General features: G+C 33.8%; 1 protein-coding gene across 2 annotated transcripts in view; it reads left to right on the top strand.

Moving 5' to 3' along the window:
• The window catches only part of LOC129751676 (uncharacterized), a 93000-nt gene that overhangs the window by 13233 nt on the left and 55821 nt on the right, over positions 1-23946 (top strand). The window contains exons 2-3 of one of the 2 annotated variants that reach the window (XM_055747333.1): positions 15874-15993; positions 16247-16455. In XM_055747333.1, the coding sequence (XP_055603308.1) occupies positions 15874-15993; positions 16247-16455 (329 nt within the window). Of the gene's footprint in view, positions 1-15873; positions 15994-16240; positions 16456-23946 lie in introns of both variants that reach the window. The other variant, XM_055747332.1, reaches the window with a different exon arrangement.

Below are 23946 nucleotides of genomic sequence, written 5' to 3'. Positions count from 1 at the left end.
GCGTATTCGGTTTCGCCTACTTCGCTGACCACGTGTTTGAATTTGAACTCGCCGTTGGAATTATGCTAGCTATTTATAAATGTTTTAACCTAACTCCAACCCATCAGTTACTTTAAATAAAAAACAACAAAAACAATGTTACCGAGTTGGTTTGGTGAAAGAAGTTATTGATGAAAAACCAGTATTTTTCGTTCCTTCCGGGCAAAATACCTCAAAATTACATTCACGTTTGAGACTCAAGCAACCCCTCCCTATGGTCAGATCTTCCTGAAACTTGGCATGTGACCTTCTAGTAAGCTAATAAATAATTTTGACTATAACTACTTCAATTTTCAACCGATTTTGATAAACAACCACTTGAAATATTTGTTTTAAATTGACATTTAAGGGCAAAAGAAAATCGAAAATATTTTGAATGCTACCATTGAGTCTAAAACTTTCGTTGAAACAAAATTTTCTCTGAAAAAATGTTTTTTTTATTATATTTTCTCTCATAAAGTCACTAATATCAACAATACTGTTGGTCAAACTCAAAAACAGTGTTCAGATGATCGATAGAAAATTTATTCACCTTCAATATGCAAAAGAGGGATTTCAAATTACTGTTATGCCGTCCGAGATATTTCAATCTAAATACAAGAACTTTTTTATTTTTTCCGAAATTTCATATTTGGAGCATAACTCAAAAACGGTTCTATTGAGATGTTTTTGAATTTCATTTTCGGATTCAGCGCCCGATTTTACATTAAAAATGTTGGTCAGTTAATCAAGTTAACGATTTTTTTTTAAATTTTGTAAACTAGTGTAATTTTTTTTAACACCCCTATAAGTGAGATAGAAAATTCAACTTTGAAACCATTGATTCAATCTCTTTGCAGTCTTCCACAAACTTATTTGAAATACAATTTAATGAAGCTTTGTACTGAACGTCAAGTTTCAAAAACATTTATCTTAAGAGTTAAAGTGTAAAATATGAAAAATTCTCGAAAAATCAGTTTTTTAATCTTAGTATTTTTCCTGGTAATTTTTTTTTAAATTCTACAAAGCTGCTTAAATAAACAATAATATATTTTTATGGAACATTATAAACATATAAAATGTAATTTCTTAGAATTATATTGAGAAAATGCATAAAAATAGTAGGGGAGAGTGGGGTATCATGGGCCACTTTTTTTCTTTGCTCCAAAACTTTTTTATTATAAAAGATCCATTTTGACTGAAATGTTGCAGAGTGGTTGTTGAAATATGTCTGAAGTTTTCGAAAAGTTCTATCAATGAGATCAAAAGTCACGCGAGGTGCAATATTTCAGGCATGAACCTTGAAATGCGATTTCTATAGAATTTTGGACGATTCATGAGAACAATATCGTTTCCTCCACCAATCAGACAAAAAATGTCTGGCAAAAGCAATGAAGAAAAGAAAAAATGGAATAAATGATCCATTTGTGTTTTGAAATCAGAATCTCGCGATATTGTTGTGATTTTTCGGTTGAAATAGATTTACTGGTTGTTAAACCGAGAATATGATTATCCTATGGAAACATTCGTCCAAAATTCTATAAAAAACGCATTTCTAGATCCATGCCTGAAATATTGCACTTCGCGTAACTTTTGATCTCATTGATATAACTTTTCGAAAACTTCAGACATGATAGCTTCATATTTCAACAATCACTCTGCAAAATTTCAATTAAAAATGTAGCGTAGTTCAGAGATATTGCAGTTTGAATGAGAAAAGTCCAAAAAGTTCGATTTTTGTAGAATTACTGTTTCTCAGGCCACACAAACTCCAGAGAGCTCAAATTTTGTGTTATAATGGTGTGATAGATAGTTGATCTATCTAACGCAAAAAAATTGATAAAAAATATCATCAGAGTAAAAAGTTGTGGAAGTTCAAAGTCGAAGTGACAGTGAGCTTGCTTCCAAGTTCTATACAATAATGAACGGTACTGTAGCTCTCTCAAGCTAGCAAAAAACTGTAATTCGAGTGAAAAAATTGAATATTTTACTGGACAATCGTTTCAATTGCCTCACATCTAGTTTTATCAGGTGTTCAAAACTAGTACCGATCGAGAAGAAATTTATCAAGAAATGGAGGAACAGTTGTTTAATCTATGATTGGCGGCTCCGGAAGATCGATAATTTGAGGATTATTGAATTCATACTGAGCAGTTGTTTTTTTCTTTTTCAAGGATAAGTATTGAACCAGTTTAAATGCCAATGCATTTGATTTGTTATTTTTTGTCCATAAAAATGGATTGCTTTCAATTAATTGTCTGTCTTCTTTAAGTTAAGAAACGCAATGCATTATTATGAACTGATCATGTATATCAAAATTCATCGTTTCCTAGAAATGCATTTTGCAGAACGTTTGTTTAAATTCAGGTACATTTGAATGCAAAGGGCCATTTTTTTTTAAAAGAAAATGTGACATTATTTGTTTTATTAATGTTCTGTCGTTAGTTCATTAAAGCTGCATCAGAATACAGTAAGGTTTTTTTTTACACTGATATACGTACCGCGTAAAAAAAACCGTGTTAATTCCCGAAAACCGTGTAAAAAAAACCGTGCTAATTCCCGAAACCGTGTAAAAAAAGACCATTCGAATTCTGCAGCTTTGAAGTTCTGACACTTAGGACCTGAGACCTGAGACTTGAGACATCAGACCTGGACTTGAAAATGTAGACTAGAGACATGAGACCTGAGACTTTAGACATGACACCTGAGACCTAAGTCCAGGGACCTGAGATCTGAGACATGAAACCTGAGACTTGAAGAATGAAACCAAAGACATGGGACATTAGACCTGAGACCTGAGACTAGAAACCTAAGACATAAAACACGAGACCTGCGACCTGAGACATGGGACATGAGACCTGAGACATGAGACTTGAGACTTAAGACATGACACCTGAGACCTGAGACCTGAGATATGAGACATGAGACAAGAGGCATGAGACATGAGATATGAGACCTGAGACCTGAGACCTGAGACATGAGACATGAGACCTGAGGTATGAGACAAGAGCCATGAAAGATTAGGCCTGAGACCATGAGACTTGAGATCTGAGACAAGCTACTAGTGTTATTATCGCGAAAAATTATATAAGCTTCGATTACAACTTGCGACCCCTCTAGTGAAAGGGTTTGACTTGTAGGTGACGAAAAATAGTGTCGCGAAATCGCTAGTCCAAGCTACTAGTGTTAGTACCGCGAAAAATTAGTTTAGCGCCGATTTCAACTTTCGACCGGTCAAGTGAAAGGGTTTGACTTGTAGATAACGAAAAATAGTGTCGCGACTTCGCTAGTACAAGCTACTAGGATTAGTACAGCGAGAAATTAGTTAAGCTCCGATTTAGACTTGCGACCCCTCTAGTGAAAGGGTTTGACTTCTAGATGATGAAAAATAGAGTTGCGATTTCGCTAGTACAAGCTACTAGTGTTAGTACCGCGAGAAATTAGTTAAGCTCCGATTTCAACTTTCGACCGGTCAAGTGAAAGGGATTGACTTCTTGGTGATATTGGTTACAGGGGGTAATCTTGAGAATTCGGGGAATTGAATAGTATTTAAAGTGTATTTTTTATATTTTGTATCACGTTTTGTTTTAATAACTGGCAAAATAAATCAAAACGCGCAAACAGAAGCTGCAGCACCCAGCTGAAAATTGAGTAAAATCATCATTCTAGAGAGCTCTGAGAGCTGTGAGCCCGTGCGTTTTTTGATTGTTTGAAAACTTGAACAAGATGCTACAAATTTTCGAAAATTTTTATCAAACATCGCATTCTTTGAAAAATTTGCGGTTAATGAAAAAATAACTTCAAAATTTTTATCCATCCAATCATGATTTTTTATGATTTCAGCTAGTAGAATTTGGTACAGTGTTTTTCACCCCTAAATGTTTGTTGAACCCTCATGCTTTTTCCATAAAAACATTTATGGTTCAAAAAATATAAAATGTAATTCAAACAAAGCCAAAAACTACTGCAATTGGTACTTCATGCATTACGACATTACAAATACATTACAACTGGTGGAACCAATAATTTTTCTGACTACCTCAATTTAATGTGCAATCAACTTTAAAACTTTTTTGTACAAACGGTATGATTATCTGCGGAAATAATGTTTTTAAAGGCCATTGAAGTTGAAAACTGTTGAATGATGCACCAGATGCACCAGACGGTATCTCTGTTTAAAAGACAAACGTTGTCTATGCCGATTTAGGCTTTGTAGACTGAATTAATTACGTTGAAAATTTAAGATTAACATTTAACTCCAATACCGAGATGGGAATCGAACCCATGCCATCAGTAGACCAGCGATTACCGTCTTACCACGCTAACCACTCGACCAGCGAGACGTATCTCACAACTAACCTTGAGTTCTGTTTGCTTCAAACACTTTAACTTGATTGGTCGCAAATTGAAATCGGAAATGAAACTTCTTTCTACCGGTAATAACACTAGTAGCTTGTACTAGCGAACTCGCGACACTATTTTTCATCACCTTAAAGTCAAACCCTTTCATTTGACCGGTCGAAAGTTGAAATCGGAGCTAAACTAATTTCTCGTGGTACTAACACTAGTAGCTTGTACTAGCGAAGTCGCGACACTATTTTTCGTCATCTACAAGTCAAAACCTTTCATTAGAGGGGTCGCATGTAGAAATCGGAGCTAAACTTGTTTTTCGCGGTACTAATTCTAGTAGCTTGTCTCCGGTCTCAGGTCCAAAGTCTTATGTCTCAGGTCTCAGGTCTCATGTTTCATGTCTCATGTCTCATGTCTCATGTCTCATGTCTCATGTCTCATGTCTCAGGTCTCAGGTCTCAGGTCTCAGGTCTCAGGTCTCAAGTCTCAGGTCTCAGGTGTCAGGTCCCAGGTCTTAGGTCTCATGTATCATGTTCTTAGTCTAAGAGATAAGATTTTCGAAACTTCAAAAAGATTTTAAGTGTTTTCCTTTGAAAAGGACTTGGAATATTTTCTCTCAAAAACCGTGTTAATTCGCGAAAACCGTGTAAAAAAACCGTGTTAATTCCCGAAAACCGTGTAAAAAAAGCCGTGTAAAAAAAACCGTGTAAAAAAAAACCTAGGTGTATTTTTTTTATCCATTTTGATTGGAATTTAAATAGCGAAAAGATCTCATAAATTTCAAGATTAGGTGTACAATTTTAATTTCAGTTGCATTGAATATAACTTAATGAAAATAACGAAAAAAATATTTTGTTGCTAACATTTATTAAAATTGGCTATGTTTGAAGGTTCATTTACTCAATAAATAAATAAATTAATCAACCATGCAAAAGAAGAAATATCGAGCTACTAAGCAATCGTATATTCCTTTAAACAAGAATTTGTTCCAAATTGAAAACGATTTACTGAAATATTTACAATGTTTTTTATAGTAATTAATCCTCCTCTCAAGTTCGGTATTCCAACGTTTACTGTGATTTTATTTTTAATGATTGTTATTCTAGAATAATAATAGAATTTGATTGCTGTGAGGCAAAGATTTTAAAAAACAAATTCAACAATTGATATAATGGTTCCATCCTTAAAACAGGAGAACAATATTCAGAATTTGCAAATTGTTTCAAGTTTCATATAAAAGCTTTAAATCATGTTTGCTGGCGATACTGACTTATCATTGTTTTAAAGTTTTTCAATACACTCGTGGCGGCGAAGCCTAGCCGTCTTGACTGGGACCAGGTGAAGACGCTGGCTCCGGATCGTCAACAGTGGAGGTCTTTTACCACGGCCCTATGCACCGGAGGATCGGCGCGGGATCATTAAGTAAGTAAGTAAGTTTCAATACAAGCTTTCGAAGAAAACTGGAATATCAGATTTATGGTTGATCCTAGAAAGTATCTTACTAACAATCCTTCCTTCATACCTCTTTGACTTCTAGAACATGCCCGGTGCCGTTACTGATCTTTTTTCCATTAAAGGGAGAGCATGAGTTTTGTGTATTGATAATGGGTTGCTTATCCCAAGCTGCATTATTTTGGTACTTGTACAAAATTGATGGCATCTATCAATCACGGAATAGCAACCCTTGACGATGTGTAAAGGCAGAAACACAATACAGCGTCGGTCGTCGCGTCACGTCAGCGGTCAACGCTGTCGATAAGTACTAAAACGCGGACGCGACGCACCCGACGATTTTTGCATCACAATTCAGCGTCAAGAGACATCTAAGATGTATTTCTGCCTTAACTCGTTCTACTTAACCACGCCAGCGATCATGAAATTCGAAATGCATTGAATGATTTGACACAACATAGTATTACATTTTTATCAATACCATGAGAAAATTGTGGTACAGTGAAACTCCGATTTTGTCACCCCCATGATACATTTTAGCGTGACAATTTGGGGACAGTGACAAAATCGGGTAATTTTCGAAAAGCACCCTTTTTTTTAATAATTCTGTTCAAATTAATCAGAAACATCATTACTGCGTCATTTAAAAAAAAGTGTAGGGTGTTTTTTGCGTTCTATTAGTTGATAATTAAAGCGTTAAGTCTCTTTTTCATCGAAATATCACAAAATGATCATGATATGTTTCTTAAAACACTCTGTTTGGAATCAAGAAGAATGAAAGATCCTCAGTGATTAAAATCCCTATGATGTAAAAAAATCTAGGTGTTTAAATAAGTTTGAAAAATGTATTGTTCAAAACAACTTCCAATAAAAAAATCAAAACTGACAACTGGGGAAGCATTCCTTCTGCTTATTCCGAATAAAGCTGTACGGATAACAAGTTGATTGGGCTGATGTTTTAGATTTCTCGATAAATGACGTCATCTTCTTGTGGCGTATTAGGGAAATCGATTTGAAGAAAGCTCAATTGAGGCCCTCAAAGCCAAAGGGGTATAAGAGAAAAAAAAGGTCGATTTAAGGTTTTTAATGTCAACCAATTTTTCATTTTTCAAACTTTGTTTGGTGAATTTATCAGATTTTTAGCGTTTCATTTACTGTTGTGTTTAACCTAAAAATGAGTAAGATGAACTAAGCTTTCATAGATCAAGAGAGCGAGAGTAAACGGAAAAATTACTTGAATACCCTATTTCAAATAAGAAAATAAATTCTCGTTCATTAGTATCTTGAAAGTGGAACCGTATACTCGATCTTCTATTAAAGCCATATTTCTACATCCGACATCCACCTGCTGAAATACATCATTTTATAACATTAACATTCCTATTTTTGCGTTCGAATGAAAAATACAAATTTTCTAAAAATATATGGAAATTGGAATAACATAGCCACTTGAAAGCGTGTTTTTTTTTAAATAAGCTATTTCGCAATTTTAACCCTTTAGCTTCAAGGGTCCATTGTGTCGTTATATTTATTATTTTGATTGTATTTGCCAACGTTTTTATTGTTCAAATGTGAATAAAAACACTGGTAGAAAACTGACATCTTTTTTTTGTGTCATTCATAGTCGCTATCGATGTTTTTATGTGACATAACAATGTTGTCAATTAACGCGATATCAATTAATAATCATCCCAAAAGCAAAAGCACGCAAAACGTTTGAAACTGAGTATTTTTGCATTAAATAAAAAATAGTGACAAAATCGGGTCAAAAAAGGTGACAAAATCGGGGGTAGACAAAATCGGGGGCAGACATAATCGGTGCGTGACAAAATCGGGGTTTCACTGTATTGTTGAAGACTAATTAAAGTTTTTCGGGGTTAATGATATAAGGTGGATATGAGTAGTCAAACAAGCTAAGCAAAGCTATGCTAAGCTAAGCTAAAATATTGTTTTTGTTATCGATACCATATAAATTTTAGCCTGCAAGTTTGTTAGAGTTGCAGCAAAGATGATAATAACCATTATACCCCACTCCCAAAAAAATGGAAGACACACCGTGTGCGCCTTTCTCATCATTAACTTTTTTAATTTATTTGTGAAAAAAGGCATGTTGGTTATAACTTTTTTAATCTCTCCACGATTGAATCAACGACAGTCAATCTTTTAATTTTTTGAGCTTCTGACAAAAAAGATTTTTGTCAGATCCCGTCTTTAACTAAATAAACTTTAGGAAGAGGTTTATCACCGTAATTTCAGTTTGTTACTTTAAATTATCGGCCTTATCGGTGAAAAGTGATGCCCTTTCAAGTAGGAACATCTAAAAATTGTGAAATTTTGTTTATAGATGGATAGAAGGTTAGATGAAATGAAAGATGGTGAAAATGATAAATGGTGGTAAAGCATGATAACTCTGCTCATTTCCGGAAAACAGATTTTCTAAATGAAGACAACAAGTTACAGGAGTAAATATTAGGTGGTTTTGTTAGTTTTTTTTATTCTTTTTTATATTGAAGTCTGTGTATCCATTCAATCCCATCATTACACCCACTCGCACTATATTTGGGAATAATGGAGATGGATCATGTGGATGAAAGTTCTACAACAGGAAGCATGGATATTTTATAATGCATTGGATGTTGGTCGGTGATAAGTCATCAATTAAAAGCAGCTTTATTTGCAATACATACACCAGACTTCCAACAACCAGAAAATATATGGTGCGCTCAGTCATGATCATGATTGTTCTTACTGCGTATACTTCTGGATCAAAATTGTTCAGTTTTACCCAAAAACTTAGGAACCTTTTAGAAAAAATATAACAGGCTCGACTCGAAAAAATAAAATAGAATAAACTGTCGGAATTAAAGGAAGGTTTATTGTGGCCTTACTCAAATCAGTTTTTAATACCTGATACCCCTTGAACATCCTGCGCGAGGTTAATTGCCAATAAGTACAACAATCTGTTAATTAAAGCGAAGCTACAGATCTTGAAAATGAGTAACAAACAAGATGAACAAAAAGCATTGAAAAAAATGCTTCAAAATTTCCTTGAAGCACAAAAACTTATATATTGATTGAATTTGTTTTAATTGAATGATATTAAACACAATCATTTTCAATAAATATTTTTCAAGTTCTTATGTTCTTATCTTCTTATTTATTATTTTTTGCTTTTTATATCTATTCCCTACTTGAACAAGGATAAGGATAAAAATAAAACGCACCCAAAACTTATTCAGACTGCATAACAGAAAATAAAAAGACTAAAACCCTAAATAGATTAACAAAAAATGCACTAATGAACATGCCATTGGTGGATATCGGTGAGGCTCGGGCAGTCGAATCCAGGATTTCTGGGTTCTAATGCGTGCAATTGTTCAATTTATTTTGAAGCAATTATTTTTTCACCCTCGAGTCTCTTATAGAACTTTAACAAACGATTTATTTCCATTTCATTATAATATTTTTGACGTGTTTTGAGATTGTTGTCATCTTCGATTTATGTCAATAAGCAGTTCTGTTTCCTTTCTGAACGATTGAAAGAAAATCACGAATATTAACGCTCTCTGGAGCCACGACAATAAGTAAAACAGCCCATATTCCAACTTCTCCAGATTCGCATAAGTTAGTTCTTGTTGAATTGCTTAACGCACCCAGTGGCTGATTACGGGTAAGCTAATGGAAAAATGAAACTTTCCGGACAGTCTAAATACTCTCAGGAGCCACGTTTTTACACATCATAGTTTGAAGCCACCTCGAATTTCCGCGTTATTCATCATGCTTTAAAATTTGACTTTTAAAGATGACGCGTCGAACGGTTTGTGTTTTTGAATCGTTTCAGCGAAGATGGATTAAAGCTACAGTCACGACAATAATCTGAGCTTAAAAATCGTTTAAGAATTTGAAAATTAAAAATAATATCAAATAAAATCAACCTCATGCAAACAAACTTATAATTCTCATAACCTTTGCATGTGATCTTCTGGGTGTTTAGCTATGATAATTTAGAATCCGAGCTCTTTATTTCGGTGGTAACTACTTTACTAGATCTCGGATATGCAAAATTTTAGCAGCGTTGTGTTGGACTTCTGTTTTTTTATGAAATTTTTATATGGCCCATACGTTCAGAAGTATAAGAAGCCACTTAAGGATGCTCAGGAAGTTCAAACAAAGCATCGTTGTGGATCCCTTGATCTCAACTATGATAAAAAGTCTATGGCTATTGGGGATAACTTAATGCAGATCGCTTAACTATGCAGTAAATCCGTTTCCGGCAAGCAAAAATTGTTGCCTGTCCAGTAGACACCCCACAAATATCTCAAAATGAGCAGTTTCATGGATCGCAATCTGTACAACAGGTTTTTACGCAATGTTTCAGATGTGTTCTGATGGACAACTAAATTTATGTTAAAACCGGTCAGGTCAAATTCTTCGAGATGTCTACCTATGAAAAGGATCCAATCAGATTCCAATTGGTTTTTCCAGATTAATTTGTGTAAAATAAAATAATAGATCAATACATGACTGATAAAAGTATGCAAAGATAAAAAAAGATATTGGATAAAGTAAGAGTACTTTTTTAAATCAACGGTAAATCATTTTTTATATATATATTTTAACATTAAATACCATATTAACTTCTTCATTTCCTCCATAGAAAGTTTTTCGATCACATGAATAGTTTTTAAAATACACACGTTTGAAACTGCCCGGATTCTAAATGATCATATAGCCTTAATTGGATAAAACTCAAAATGTTTAACCAGGATCCATTATCGCGTACTGAGAAGTTAGCGGTGCTGATAAAATTGCTGACTCGATCGATGTTAGTGATTACCTGGTTAGAAAAAAACTATAAAGATTGGTTTTGTTTCGATAATATATAAATTTTCGCCTGTAATATGTTAGAATTGCAAAAAATCTCTGAATGTTGTGTTTGAGTACGCGATCTCGTGTTTGAAACGCTATTCGTTATTTGAACCTTAAATTGGATAAATAAAATTTTAAGACAGAAGTTTAACACCAGTGACCGTTGCAAGACACCCATTGAGGACAAAGTAAAATTTAATTTCTAAGAAAGAATCCTTTTTTAATTCATTGTCTTCTTTCTAGGAACTGTTGAACATTAGTTTTTTTCGTTATAAAGTGGAGGCGAAACGTTGGCAATGTTTTCTTGTAATACAGACTTTACTTATCTCCAAAAAAATTACGCTCTTTAAACTGTCTAGTAAAACTTCAATGACCTAGCATACATACAGAAATAAAGTTTAAAATAAAAAACTAAAACATTGATCATTTGGTGGAAAGAAATTGTTTGGTTGATTGAGACTAAAAAATTTGTTAGAACTTTTCAAATCTAAGGAAAAAACTACGATTTTTCAAAAACTACTTTTCTGAAAAAAATAAATTCGATTTTTTAAATTTTTTCTGCATACTTTCTTAGACATTTCGCATATTTTTTTTTTTTGAGCAGGGAAAATCCCCTTGAGCAGTACAGTTCATCTGACTCCTCCAAAGGGCATAAAACCTCCTCATCGTTTTTATTTTGCATTTTTTCAACTTGTGTTTTTTTGTAAGGTTTGCGTACATATTTTTGTAGTTTTTCACGTTTCACACTTCATAATTATTCATTTTAATATTGATCACTAGCGATAGTTGATGATAATGGCGGTGGGTGGCTCGGTGGTGAGAAGGAAAACAAAAAAAAATTGCAAAACTGGATATAGTCGGATGTTTGCGCAGGTTCATGATGAGGACTGATAGCTGATGGTACCTCCAGCGAGATTTAATCTCTTTGAAGGAGGTACACTAGAATCACTGATCAGTTAGGGACGTATTGGCGGATGGTTTTTCAGATTATATAGTTAGAGATTTTGTTACGAATATTAATTGGATTTGATAAGATTCCTTTCTTCTTTCAAATTATTTGGCAGCTGATTGTACTTCGACTTGCAGAAGTAATTGTAAGATGCTTTAGTTAGGTTCGACTTTGGACATCTAACTTCCAGCATTTGGTTTCTTCGCAGATTGTAGCGGTGGTTACGGATTTGTAGTGTTTCGTTGTGGTGGGTTGACGGGTTGTGCAATTTATTGTGGATTTGAACGAGGCATTGTAGTTCTCTCAACGCTAGAATGGGCATTATAGATTTCGCAGCTTCTGTGTTAAGACTTATTGTTGGGTGCAATCGTGTTTTTTGTAGATAGTTTTCAAGCATCGATTTTGAGTTGCTTGAAGCGACTTTAATTTTGTTTTCGTGGCACTTCCATATATCGCTACCATGTAATTCAATCTGGATTGAACGAATGCTAAGTACATGGCTTCTAACTGCTTCGTAGGGACAAACTTTGATACTTTCCATAAGAGGCCACAGGCAGCGCTGTTATCGTTTTTTATTTGGTTAATGTGGGGGTGCCAAGATAGTTTGGTATCAAAAGTTAGGCCCAGATATTTATAGCTATCGACGTTTTCTATGACAGTCGAGTCGATGGTCTAAACTCGGTGCTCTTCAAGTCGTTTTCTAGGTGAGTGGAACACCATGTACTTTGTTTTGGACAGGTTTAGCGATAGCAAGTTTTCGGCAAAATACCCCATTAACATGTGCATGTCATGTTTGATCCGGCTAATCGAATCGTCTGCGTCTCTTCCAATATGTGTTAACGATGTGTCGTCAGCAAATAAGCGTGTTTTACCTTTGAGCGCTAGTTTCGGTAGATCGTTAACGTACAGTAAGAACATTAGTGGTCCTATGTTACTACCTTGGAATATACCAACTGACATCGGTAGAAATGTACTTTGGGTATCGTTTATTCCTACGTTTTGGACACGGTCGGAAAGGTAACTCCGAATCAGATCATTAGCTGTTCCTCGAATTCCATAGTAGTTCAGTTTATCTAACAACAGCTCGTGGTCTACGGTATCGAAGGCTTTTTTGAGATCGAGAAAAAGAACTGCAGCAAATTGTTGATTTTCGAACGCTTCATAGATTTCGTTAGACAACTCACTTGCAGCGGTCACTGTACTAGATCCTGTTCCCCAGTTCCCCATCCTGAAGTTGATGTGACTGAAGGAAACCAATTAATCTGCAAACTAGCAGTTGTTCCAATATTTTACTCAAGATTGAAAGTACAGATACTGGTCTATAGTTGTTAACGTCAGTTTTTTGTCCACTTTTGTGTATTGGGACGATTCGTGCAATTTTCAGAAACCTTGGGAATGTACCGGTCGTAATACTTTCGTTGAAAACATTTTTCAGAAGATCAGCAAAAAGAACATGATGCCTTTTCACAAATAAGGCCGAAATTCCGTCTGGTCCTATGCTCTTTTTTGCATCCAAGTTATGAATTTTGATCAAAACCTCCTGCTCAGTTGTTGGAGTTAGGAAAATTGATTCGGATAGAGCATTTGTCAGTGTTCCATATTTATTTATGTTGCGTTGACTACAAATGGTGGAGGCAAGCTGGGGTCCCACATTTGCAAAAAAAATCGTTGAAGTGGCTGGCAACTGACAAAGAATCGCTGATGGCCTTTCCGTTTATGTTCAGTATTAGTTTATTGGTTTTCGCATTTTCCCGCATGGTCAGAGAGTTTATAGTTTTCCACATTTCTTTTTGACTTGAGGATTTGAAAAGAGATCCATAGTAGGTCTTTTTGGCTAACATTTTCGCTCGTTGAACTTTTTTGGACAGCTGCACAAGCATTTCTTGGAGTTTATTAAACTATCGATTCAAAAACACCAAAAATCAATTTCTTTTAATCTCTTGAATATTTTTTGTGACTATATAACGCTAAAACAATCCACACGTTTTCAAAACATTTGGATTTACATTATTGTTGTTCTAACCCTAATTCGCTCTTGAGTGCCAATATGACACTATTGGAAGTTTGGCTGTTTGTAACTTTCTTCGGGTGCATCCATATAATACAATTTATTCGGAGACCCTCAATGATTTCTTGAAATCTTTAATTTTACATCATAACTTTTTTTAATAGACGCACCCTGAAGGCCCAGGAAAAAAATGATACCTTAAGGGTCAATTTGACACTCCTCGCTTAAAACCACTACACCTCTTTTTTTACCAACAGATTTTTAACCAATTTATAGTTTTGTAACTGTAATATGTTTCCTTAAACAATATTCACAAGCATCACTTCAGTTTTTCGTTTTTGAAAGTCTAAGAAAAAAAAAACATACTTCGGAAAAAAGACTGTAGATCAGCTTTGGATTACTCAAAATATTTCACTCAGTGGCCAAGAAAGCTGAAGTTCGAAGCTACACGTTGCACATAAGGATATATTTTAAAAAAACTTTAAGATCTTGGCCACAAAAAAATGAAAAAAAGTGATGTAAAAACCCTACTTTTCAATCAATGAATCGTCAAAATTGTTTAAGTCGCAACAGATGAATTTTTAAAAGAGGATTGAAAAATTTACGTGATGTGGAACATTTTGCAATTTTAGATTGTCAAATAGTCTCATAGTTTTTGTCGAATTTTCAAAGTTGGCTGTTTTTTAAACTTTTGTGAATTTGCAGTATTTGCAGATTTTCTTGTACCTAAATTGAATTTTGCAGTAGATTTTGAGTATTTTAACGCAAAATTTCCTCAATAAATTCATATTCATTAAAAAGCCAATTTCATACCGATTCTAGTGAAATAATTACATAAGCGCTGAGATACTTTACAAAAATATGAAAAATAAAAATGGGACAGACTTTTTGAACAAGTCAGGAAGTCTTGAGTTACTATACTCCAAATCCAGTGAATAGTTTGATTCTAGAACAAGAAAATATGAGAAATTACAAATTCACAATAAAGTCGAAAAACAGCTACCTTTAAAAATTCGTCAAAATTCTGTGTTTTGTATTTTGACAATCCAGAAGCAATTTTTTGATGATTTCTGAAACGATTTCTGCGTTTCGAGGATGTCAATCAATGGAATCTTTGTTAACATTAATAAATTATTGTTTGTCATAAAATGCAGAAATTTCAGTAAAATCCTTGTTAAAAGTTTGCAGTATGACAACAAAAAATGCGTTTGGCAATCGATATGCTACCCTATGTTTGGTCTATTGTATAGTAAAGCGTTTAATTTCAGGAAACATGCTGACGTTCTGGTACCAAAATTTTGGTTCGGTGCATTTGCTATCGATTTGAGAGCTTTTTCTGTATGCTGGGTGCAACCGCCTGCTTGTGGTTTAAAACTTGATCAAAACTGGTGGACTTCTGTCTGGATAAACGAACATTACGACAGCAGTTTGAGCGAGACTCGTGGAGGACTTGGTTGTCTCTGCTAAGAAAACGCTAAGTCTCTCACATCTTAAGCTAGTTTTTTAATGTTTTTGATTCTCATAGACAATTGAAAAAAATGGAGCGATATATGAACAAATCTTAACAATATTTTTCATTCCGTAAAAAACTTTACCCAATATGACGGATGTGCTTAATGATCACCTACAATCTTTTTAGTGGTTACATAATCCTATTGGTGTTGGTGTAAAAATATTTTTCGAACCTCAAACCACCTCGAAAAAGTGAAACCTTAGATTACACGAAATATTTGGAAAACTGTATTCTTTTGCTATTAGATTCATCTATGCGCATAGTTTGATAAATACATGGATTTTGCCATGCTTGATACAGCAATTGATTTTTTTGCGTTATGGTCTTAATGGAATCATATTTTTTTCGAAAAAGCAATTGATTTGTTTTTGCGTTATGGTCTTAATGGAATCATACATTTTTCGAAAAATATTAATTTTCCTACGTTTTGGTCAAATTTTTGAGTAAAAACAAAATTTTGGACATATGTACATTTGACAAACAATAATAACTCGAGCATAACTAGTTAGCTACAAACATATCATTTTTGTTCTTGGGAACTGTGCATGACTTATTTTGGCAGTTTGGATCTTTACAGAGGGAAAGTTCTGTGAGTGAAATGAGTTTGTTCTCGAAATCGATTCGGAAGATGTTCGGATGAGGTTATGAAAGCGCAAAAAATTCAATCAGCCATTTCAAAGGCGAACTAATCAGATTTTTCTCCCTTTATTTCAGGACTCCTCTCCACCACTCTGCGAGCATTCCGGCAGATGAGTTGTGAAGATGAGCTTATTACATTATCCTGTCCCATCGGAACCAGCATCAGTGTCGAACTTGTGCAATACGGCAGAAAAGGTATACCAGAAAGTTAAATATTTTACTTAACAAATAGTTGAAAGGGATGCAGCTCAAGAATGGCAAAGAATTTTACTTATTGTTTTTCGGTTCGGGAGCTCTCCAAAGTATTACTGTTAGTACTTTACCCGCTCAGTTTGCTGGGGAAACCAACAGAAAAAAGGTTAATTTATGACTCATTTTATCTTTCGTTTCGTTTCGTTTCCATTGCTTTTTGCCCCTTTTTGCTTGATGATGGATTTTCCAGCTGCAGAGGATAATTCTTCCTCACTGCAGTGCACCTACACAAATGCGCTGGACGCTGTGAGCAGAAGTTCCCTGTACGAATCAACTACGATGATGGCGGATATGCCGTTCGTCTTGGGAAATTTAACATTTTCTTTGATGGAAAGCAATGCCATTAACGAATCATCGCTCCCCGAGAGAACGAAAAGCAAATGTGTGCAGAATTATGTGTTGCAGGTAAGGTTTCACGAGATTGATGTATATGTTATTTACTCCCGTCACATAACTCAAGATTAACCATTCGAATTGACATCACACAAATCATACAAAGCTTGTCAAGAAACTGAACATCTATTAATATGTTTCCTATGCAATTTCGTTCGAGAGAATATCGGTTTTAATTGGTGAAGCTAATAATAATCTCTTGTGGAACATATTATAAATACTGTTGTATAAAGATTAATAATATTTATGGCTTTAATGACGGATTTTTACAAATTTATGATACTATAGAAAAATTATCAAAAATGTTTGAAAATATTAAAAAAAAAAGTTAAAATTTATCTTCTAAACGGATTCAATGTCAAAAATAAAGCCTATGTACGAGCGTACATCGTTTACTTTCTTGAGCTATAAAACTCGTAGTTAGGTACCAGATGCTTTGAGTCATAAACAAAGAAGATAAATTTTGCTTCTGAAAACTGATCCCCGGGAGCTCATTTTTCCATTGAAGAAAAAGAAAATGGCAAAAAGACTGCTTTGACTTTGCTTAAACCTTTGAGCCACCTTACCATCTCCACGAGGTATTGTTCAAGTGTTCGCAGAACTGGAGGTTTTATTCACTGTGAAGTACGCGTTCATTGACGGTCGTCCCAAACAGGTGTATGCTTTTTCTCGCAAAAGCTATAGTTTCGCATGAAATAATATGAAACGTGAAAAAATTAGGTACAGTGAATTTTTTTTGGTCGTTATGAACTGGATACATGAAAGCTTTCGAAATTATTCATTTTGAGAAAAAAATTTGAACATGTATTCCCTTTTTTCTCAATTTTTAATCGGAAGCACAGGTTTATGCCAAGCAGATTGACCTATTTACAAGATGGAAAATCATTTCATGGATGTCAAGTTCTTGATTGCACTTTCCAATAATATTTGAAAATTTAGTTTACATAGAAGCGTCTGCATTTTGCATTTGCATAAGAACTTAATGAGAAAAAAAAATTCGACCCAGAGGTATGGAAGACTAAATACTGAGAAAATACTCCACAATGAAAACAGACTTGACACCAACTCATATAAAAAACATAAGCTTAATGCGAGGTCGTTTCTAGCAGTCTAACAAATTTATTGTAAGTAAAATACTTAATTTTTATTCATGGTACGTTCAATTCGAAATTAGAAGCTATTGCATGTACAACTATAAATTTCGATTCATTAGAACAGCAACCACAACAATAGGATCTGAGTTTCCTACTAAAAAGTCACAAGGTAATTTTTAGCTCATTAATTCATGAAACCCTAAAAGTCGCTCAACGAATCTCAATGTTGTATTGAATTCTGGCAAAGTGACAGAAAAAATATTTTAGCTCTCACAGTTCATTGAAACTAGAAATAACATCAAACAAGTTTCTTGCTTCATACAGTCTTGTGTATCAATACGACACCAGGCCCGAGCGAAGGACAGGCCCATGCACCCCCCCCCCCTCCCCCGAAACGGGACGAGAGTTTTCGAAATTCAAATCTAGCTTAAAATAATAAAAACCCAATGTTACACGATAAACAAGGAAATGGATTTCTAATATCATTTTCTTACTCATGATCAGTGCTGCAAATTATCTTCAAGCACGAATGATACTGACTGTGATTTTCTATCAGTGTAAAAAGCTTCATCTGAAATGAACGGAATAGAAAAGTCAACAAATATAAAAGCTTCTGATCGGCTCGGTCATCCTCGTGCCTACAGAAAGCTGTGTGAGTGTGTCTCTCAGTCAGTAGAAAGCTCACTCGTAAACCCGAACTAACTTGTTTCACTCGAAAGCTACGAAAGCGTCTTTCGCTTGGGCATTTCTGTCACTTACTGTTTTTCATCAGTGACTGCAGCTTAAGCATTCAATCAGTGTCAGCGAAAGTTGCTGATAATTTCAGTAAGCATTTGTTTTTGCCATTTTTGCAAATTATGAATTGGGATTCAAAAAGAAAACGCGAATTGAAAATCGCTGAGACTATACGTTTACTTGAAGCGGGACAAGAGGATGGATGTATATAAAAAAAATTGAATTTATGGTAATTAATAATGACAAAAATATGATAAAATGAGGTCAAAAAATGACAAAATTATTACACAATGTGATAAATATGTTGAAAACATGGCAAAATTTTGACAAAAGTATGAGAAAAATCTGACAAATATGACTAAAATTTGACAATAAAATGACATCAGTCAAACAATTATGTCATAAATATCATAAAAAATTGACAATAAAATGACAAAACATAACAAAAATAAGACAAAAATCCGACAAATGAGACAAAAATGTGACAAATGTGATAAAAATATGAAAAATAACACAAAAATGAAGCAAATTATTTACAATACAATGACAAAACATGACAACAAAATTATAAAATAATGACAAAGTCTGACAAAAACAACATAAATTAAACAATAAAATGATTTAACTTCGAGAAAACTTTGTCAAAAACATGTGTTATGTTATGAAAATAAGACAACATTATGACATAAATCTTATTATTAAAACAAAATTATCACAAAAAATTGACAATAAAATTATTTATGTGGTTAAAAAATGACAACAATTTGGAAGATTTGTAATATTTAATCATTTTGTCAAATTTTTACATAGTTTGACGACATAGTCGTATTTTTGTTCTTTTGATATCAAATTTTCTTGTCATTTTTTTTTTGCCATTATTTTGTCTTTTTTGTCATATTTTTGTTAAAATATTGTCACATTTTAATCAGATTTGTCATATTTTCGACAGAGTTGTGTTAGTAAATATTTTTCCATTGTATTGTAAATTTCATTCCTATTTGTCAGATTTTTTTTGTAACAATTTTGTCATACTTTTACCACATTTGTCATGTTTTGTCATTTTATTGCCAACTTTTTTTCATAATTTTGTCCCCCACATTCGTCTACACGCTCCCTCGCCAGCGTTCGTCTCGCCAACCCGAACACTCATTTCTAAACCTTCCCACCTCTTCACACCATTTGAAACAGACGTATTTTTTATCAGAATCCTTCAAAAATAGCGATCTCAGCAGTAATTCTGAAATTTGCGCATGTCTAGCGAGTCGAACAATCTTTGTCACCATTCAACTAAACTTAATGATAATAGAAGGAAGCTTTTTTCACTTTCAGCAATGTTCGCTTGAAACTGAAAATGAAGATTGGATAACCTCATGAACCTGCAAAGAGCCTGAATGTATACTAAGCACCGATGTTGCCGATTGGTGAATAAGTGTGCAGAGAGCTTTCAGGACTGAGCTTTCAGTTCATTCTCGTATGAATCTAGTTGGAATTGAACTGACCGATACACTGCAATAAAGTCAGCTGATAATTTCTCACTGACACTGAAAATTTGCAGCACTGCTCATGATTATCACACAAACTCCAAAAATTATAATTTTTGTTGAAAAAGTAAAACAAAATTTACAAAACAAATCACAATTAAATTTCCAAATCAATGATATTTCTGGTAAGTCTTTTATAAATTTCCTAAAATGAAAAATTGTAAGATCATGTTAAAAAATCAAAAGGAAAAAAATTATAGTTTATGCTCTTTAATCACAAAAATTTTAATTTGAAAAACATAGACAAACTTTTTTTCAATTAACACGTCTTATCACTATAAAAACTTATTTGTACAATTCAATTTATAACTCTATCAATCTTTTGTCTATCTTTTGTCAAATTCGAACTATCACATTTAGTTTTGGTGATATGGAGTTTTGTAATGTATCAGTTTTAAATGAAATCAATCATCGATAACTGATTAAATCAAACCTACATTTAAGAAAAATCTGATACAGATTTGGTTTGTTCATTCAACTAAGGAAAAATATTTCAATGATGATGATGCATGATCTAAAAAAGTAAATGTCAACAGTTTTTTTTTATTTGTAAAGACATTATTACATAAAAAATGTTTTGACATAACTACAAAAAGTTAAAAAAAACTTTTATTTCATCTAACAAATTTGTTTAAACCTGCAAAACGAATGAATTTATGCTTTAAATATATCTCAAATTCAAATTAGTTTAAAACTTCTTTTGAATTTCGCTGGTCCCAATATTACTTAGTCTTGAGGAAAATTTAAAATTGATTTTAAACTTTTATAGTCCCCGTTCGTTTTGGCAACATTCGATTTTGGCAAATGTACAAAATCTAACGTTGTTTTGGAATGACATTACTATATAGTGTTCACAATAACAGGGCCAATATAATTTAGACAAACCCCATAAATACGTTTTTAAGTTCAAGAATGTTGATATTTAATAACAACATTAACAAAAAATGCAAAAAATATAAAGCCCCCAAAAATTACAAAAAACAAAAAAAATAAAAAAAATCTCATAAACGACTACAAACAAAATAATGCCAAATGATAAAAAATATTAAAAAAAGATACAAAACGACAAACATAAAAAAACATGATTAAAAACAAACATTCTTACTATCATGGTTGTCCATTTCTCCCCGAGCGGCTCGAAAAATGCAACTTAGTGAACTTTTCGTTCTGAAACACTTGCCCTGCTCTGTTTAGACTAGGGTGGTCGGATTTACCGGTTTTTTTTCAAATCCGGTATTTCGGTATTTGTAATTTATAAAACCGATAAAACCGGTAAAACCGGTACTTTTCAAAGTATATCGATTTCATAAATAGGTTTCTTCTGATTGCAGTAGTAATGGCATAAAATGCTCAGAATTTTTAACGCAATATATTAATAATATTTTAAATTATCCCTCTGTCATAACTCTATCATCATACTCATGATAATCATAATATTTATGATCTTCATTTTATTATTATAATTTTGCTGTGAGGTTGCGGGAATGTAACTAATAAATAAAAAAAACTCATAACACTTTCACAAAGTTTATGACTCACAAAATTACAGATTATTGTTATCTAAAATACGATTGTTTTCCCCGCAACCTAGGTCGTGATCGCAGTAAGTTTGCCTTCCAAAAAAAAACGAACAAATAGAAATAAAAATCTATTCAAAAACCAGTCAAAATTCAGCAATACATATAGTTGCTTGGATTTGATTCATACACTTTTCGTTCCTATAATACTGTTGCAAATTTATAAAAACTTTGTTACTGCTATACCTTGAAAAAAAAAATTCTTGAACAGCGTTAAAAATAAAAACAACAAAGTTCCATCAATTGCCTTGAAAATATTGATAAAAAAATCATTCAAACAGTCTAACATTTTTAAAATGCTGACTCTGTTGAAAATTTTGTTAGAACCAAGGTGAGTATATATACAGGAGGTGTTACCGAATATCGAATTCCCGATTCAGCCATTTTGGCTATGTAGACTATGCAACTATGCGGAATTCATGAAGTTTGTTTACCAACAAACCACAGAAAAGCTGAGCAAAAAATAAACAAACTCATTGAGAGCCCCGCTCACTCCTCGCCTACTTACTGTGAAAGTCGGAGAACCTAGTGTATCTAAAGACCTTGGTTAGAACTGAAGTTAGAATTGATGTAAACATGTGTTGAAATGCTGACTCTGTTGACACATTTTATGTTTTGAATCAATTTAGGAAGCTTCTAATCAGTTTTTAATATTTTTCGTTTTAAATTTCAAGTTTGTGAAAGCCTGGCACCGTTTAGAACGATTTTGATAAACTTGGCCTTTATATGGATAAAACTTTTTTGCAAATTTTACCAAATTCCAGCTCATCAATGAAAAATTCAGTACTTAATGTGAAGCTTTCTTAAATTTCCTGTAGCTGTATCTTTTTTCAGTCATTGTACCTATTAAAAGTACGTCTTTAAATGTTGTGGAGCGTTAGTTCGATAGCTGAACTGAAATGTATAAAGTTTCATGAATAAAGCTTTGATTCAAAAAGTTACATCGACAATCAAATCTCACATAAACCTTGCAAAAAGATTTATTGAGCTTGGTTTTTGAAGCTGATTGAACAAAATTTGAGTATTTGTACTCATAAATATTTGGTAAAAAAAACATTTAGCTGTGTCAATTTTAGAACAATTCCTAATAATATGAAATGAATTTGCGGCTTTATCGGTGAGGGTTAAAGAGTTGAAATGAAAGACGGATAGAAGATCAGAAGAAAATTCTAAGGTGGTGAAAAGAGCGAAGAGCATTTGAAATAGAAGCTTGACCACATACTAAATTCTTTGTCCCACACCAATTAACTGTATTGAAGAAGTAGTACCCAATAGAGAAGGCACTACATTTTTCGATACAGTTAATTATGGATGGTTCGACCGCCATGTGAGTGTGCACATGTGCCGAACGGACAAAAAATTTAGCATGTGGTTGCTCTGTTAAGTCTTCTATTGTGCGATATCGTTCCATCGATGGCTAGGTAGATTTCTTATTTTCGTTTTGTGCGGATGTTCCAACTGGATTGAGTTGTCGCATACGGTCAACGGTCAGAAATCTTGGCCTAACTATTTTCGATTATCGGAACGATGTTTTGTAATTGATTTTTATAGCCGAATTATTTTTATTAGTAAGAGGAGAAATCACCGTGAATTTGTTTTATGAAATGAATTTGCGGCTTTATCGGTGAGGGTTAAAGAGTTGAAATGAAAGACGGATAGAAGATCAGAAGAAAATTCTAAGGTGGTGAAAAGAGCGAAGAGCATTTGAAATAGAAGCTTGACCACATACTAAATTCTTTGTCCCACACCAATTAACTGTATTGAAGAAGTAGTACCCAATAGAGAAGGCACTACATTTTTCGATACAGTTAATTATGGATGGTTCGACCGCCATGTGAGTGCGAGCAACCACATGCTAAAAAAAAAAAAAAAAAAAAAAAAAAAAATTTTTTGTCCGTTCGGCACATGTGCACACTCACATGGCGGTCGAACCATCCATAATTAACTGTATCGAAAAATGTAGTGCCTTCTCTATTGGGTACTACTTCTTCAATACAGTTAATTGGTGTGGGACAAAGAATTTAGTATGTGGTCAAGCTTCTATTTCAAATGCTCTTCGCTCTTTTCACCACCTTAGAATTTTCTTCTGATCTTCTATCCGTCTTTCATTTCAACTCTTTAACCCTCACCGATAAAGCCGCAAATTCATTTCATAAAACAAATTCACGGTGATTTCTCCTCTTATTCCTAATAATGATGAAAATTTTACCGGAAATACCGGTTTTTTACCGTCCCAAAAGTCGGTATTCCGGTATTGAGGAATTGGACGGTTTTACCGGTTTTACCGGTTTCGGTATAACCGGTTAGACCACCCTAGTTTAGACTCCGACGTACATACCGAGAAACGCATCTATCGATAAATGTGTCTCGGTCGTATTTGAAGCTTTTCTGAGCGATCACATTTCATCTTTTTGTTCGTTCGTACTGCAAGTTTCCGCTTGTGGGACGAACCACGCTAGGCCTACTATTGTGTGGTGGTTGCTACAATTCTATCTGTCTCAACCACTGCAAGGTAGTAGGCCCGTGAGGAACAAATCGATGAAATGTGATGAAAAG

Source organism: Uranotaenia lowii, chromosome 3, assembly GCF_029784155.1.
Source record: "Uranotaenia lowii strain MFRU-FL chromosome 3, ASM2978415v1, whole genome shotgun sequence".
NCBI classification, from domain to species: domain Eukaryota; kingdom Metazoa; phylum Arthropoda; class Insecta; order Diptera; family Culicidae; genus Uranotaenia; species Uranotaenia lowii.
Note: the sequence above shows the minus strand (reverse complement) of the source record. Positions and strands in the feature narration are given on the sequence as shown.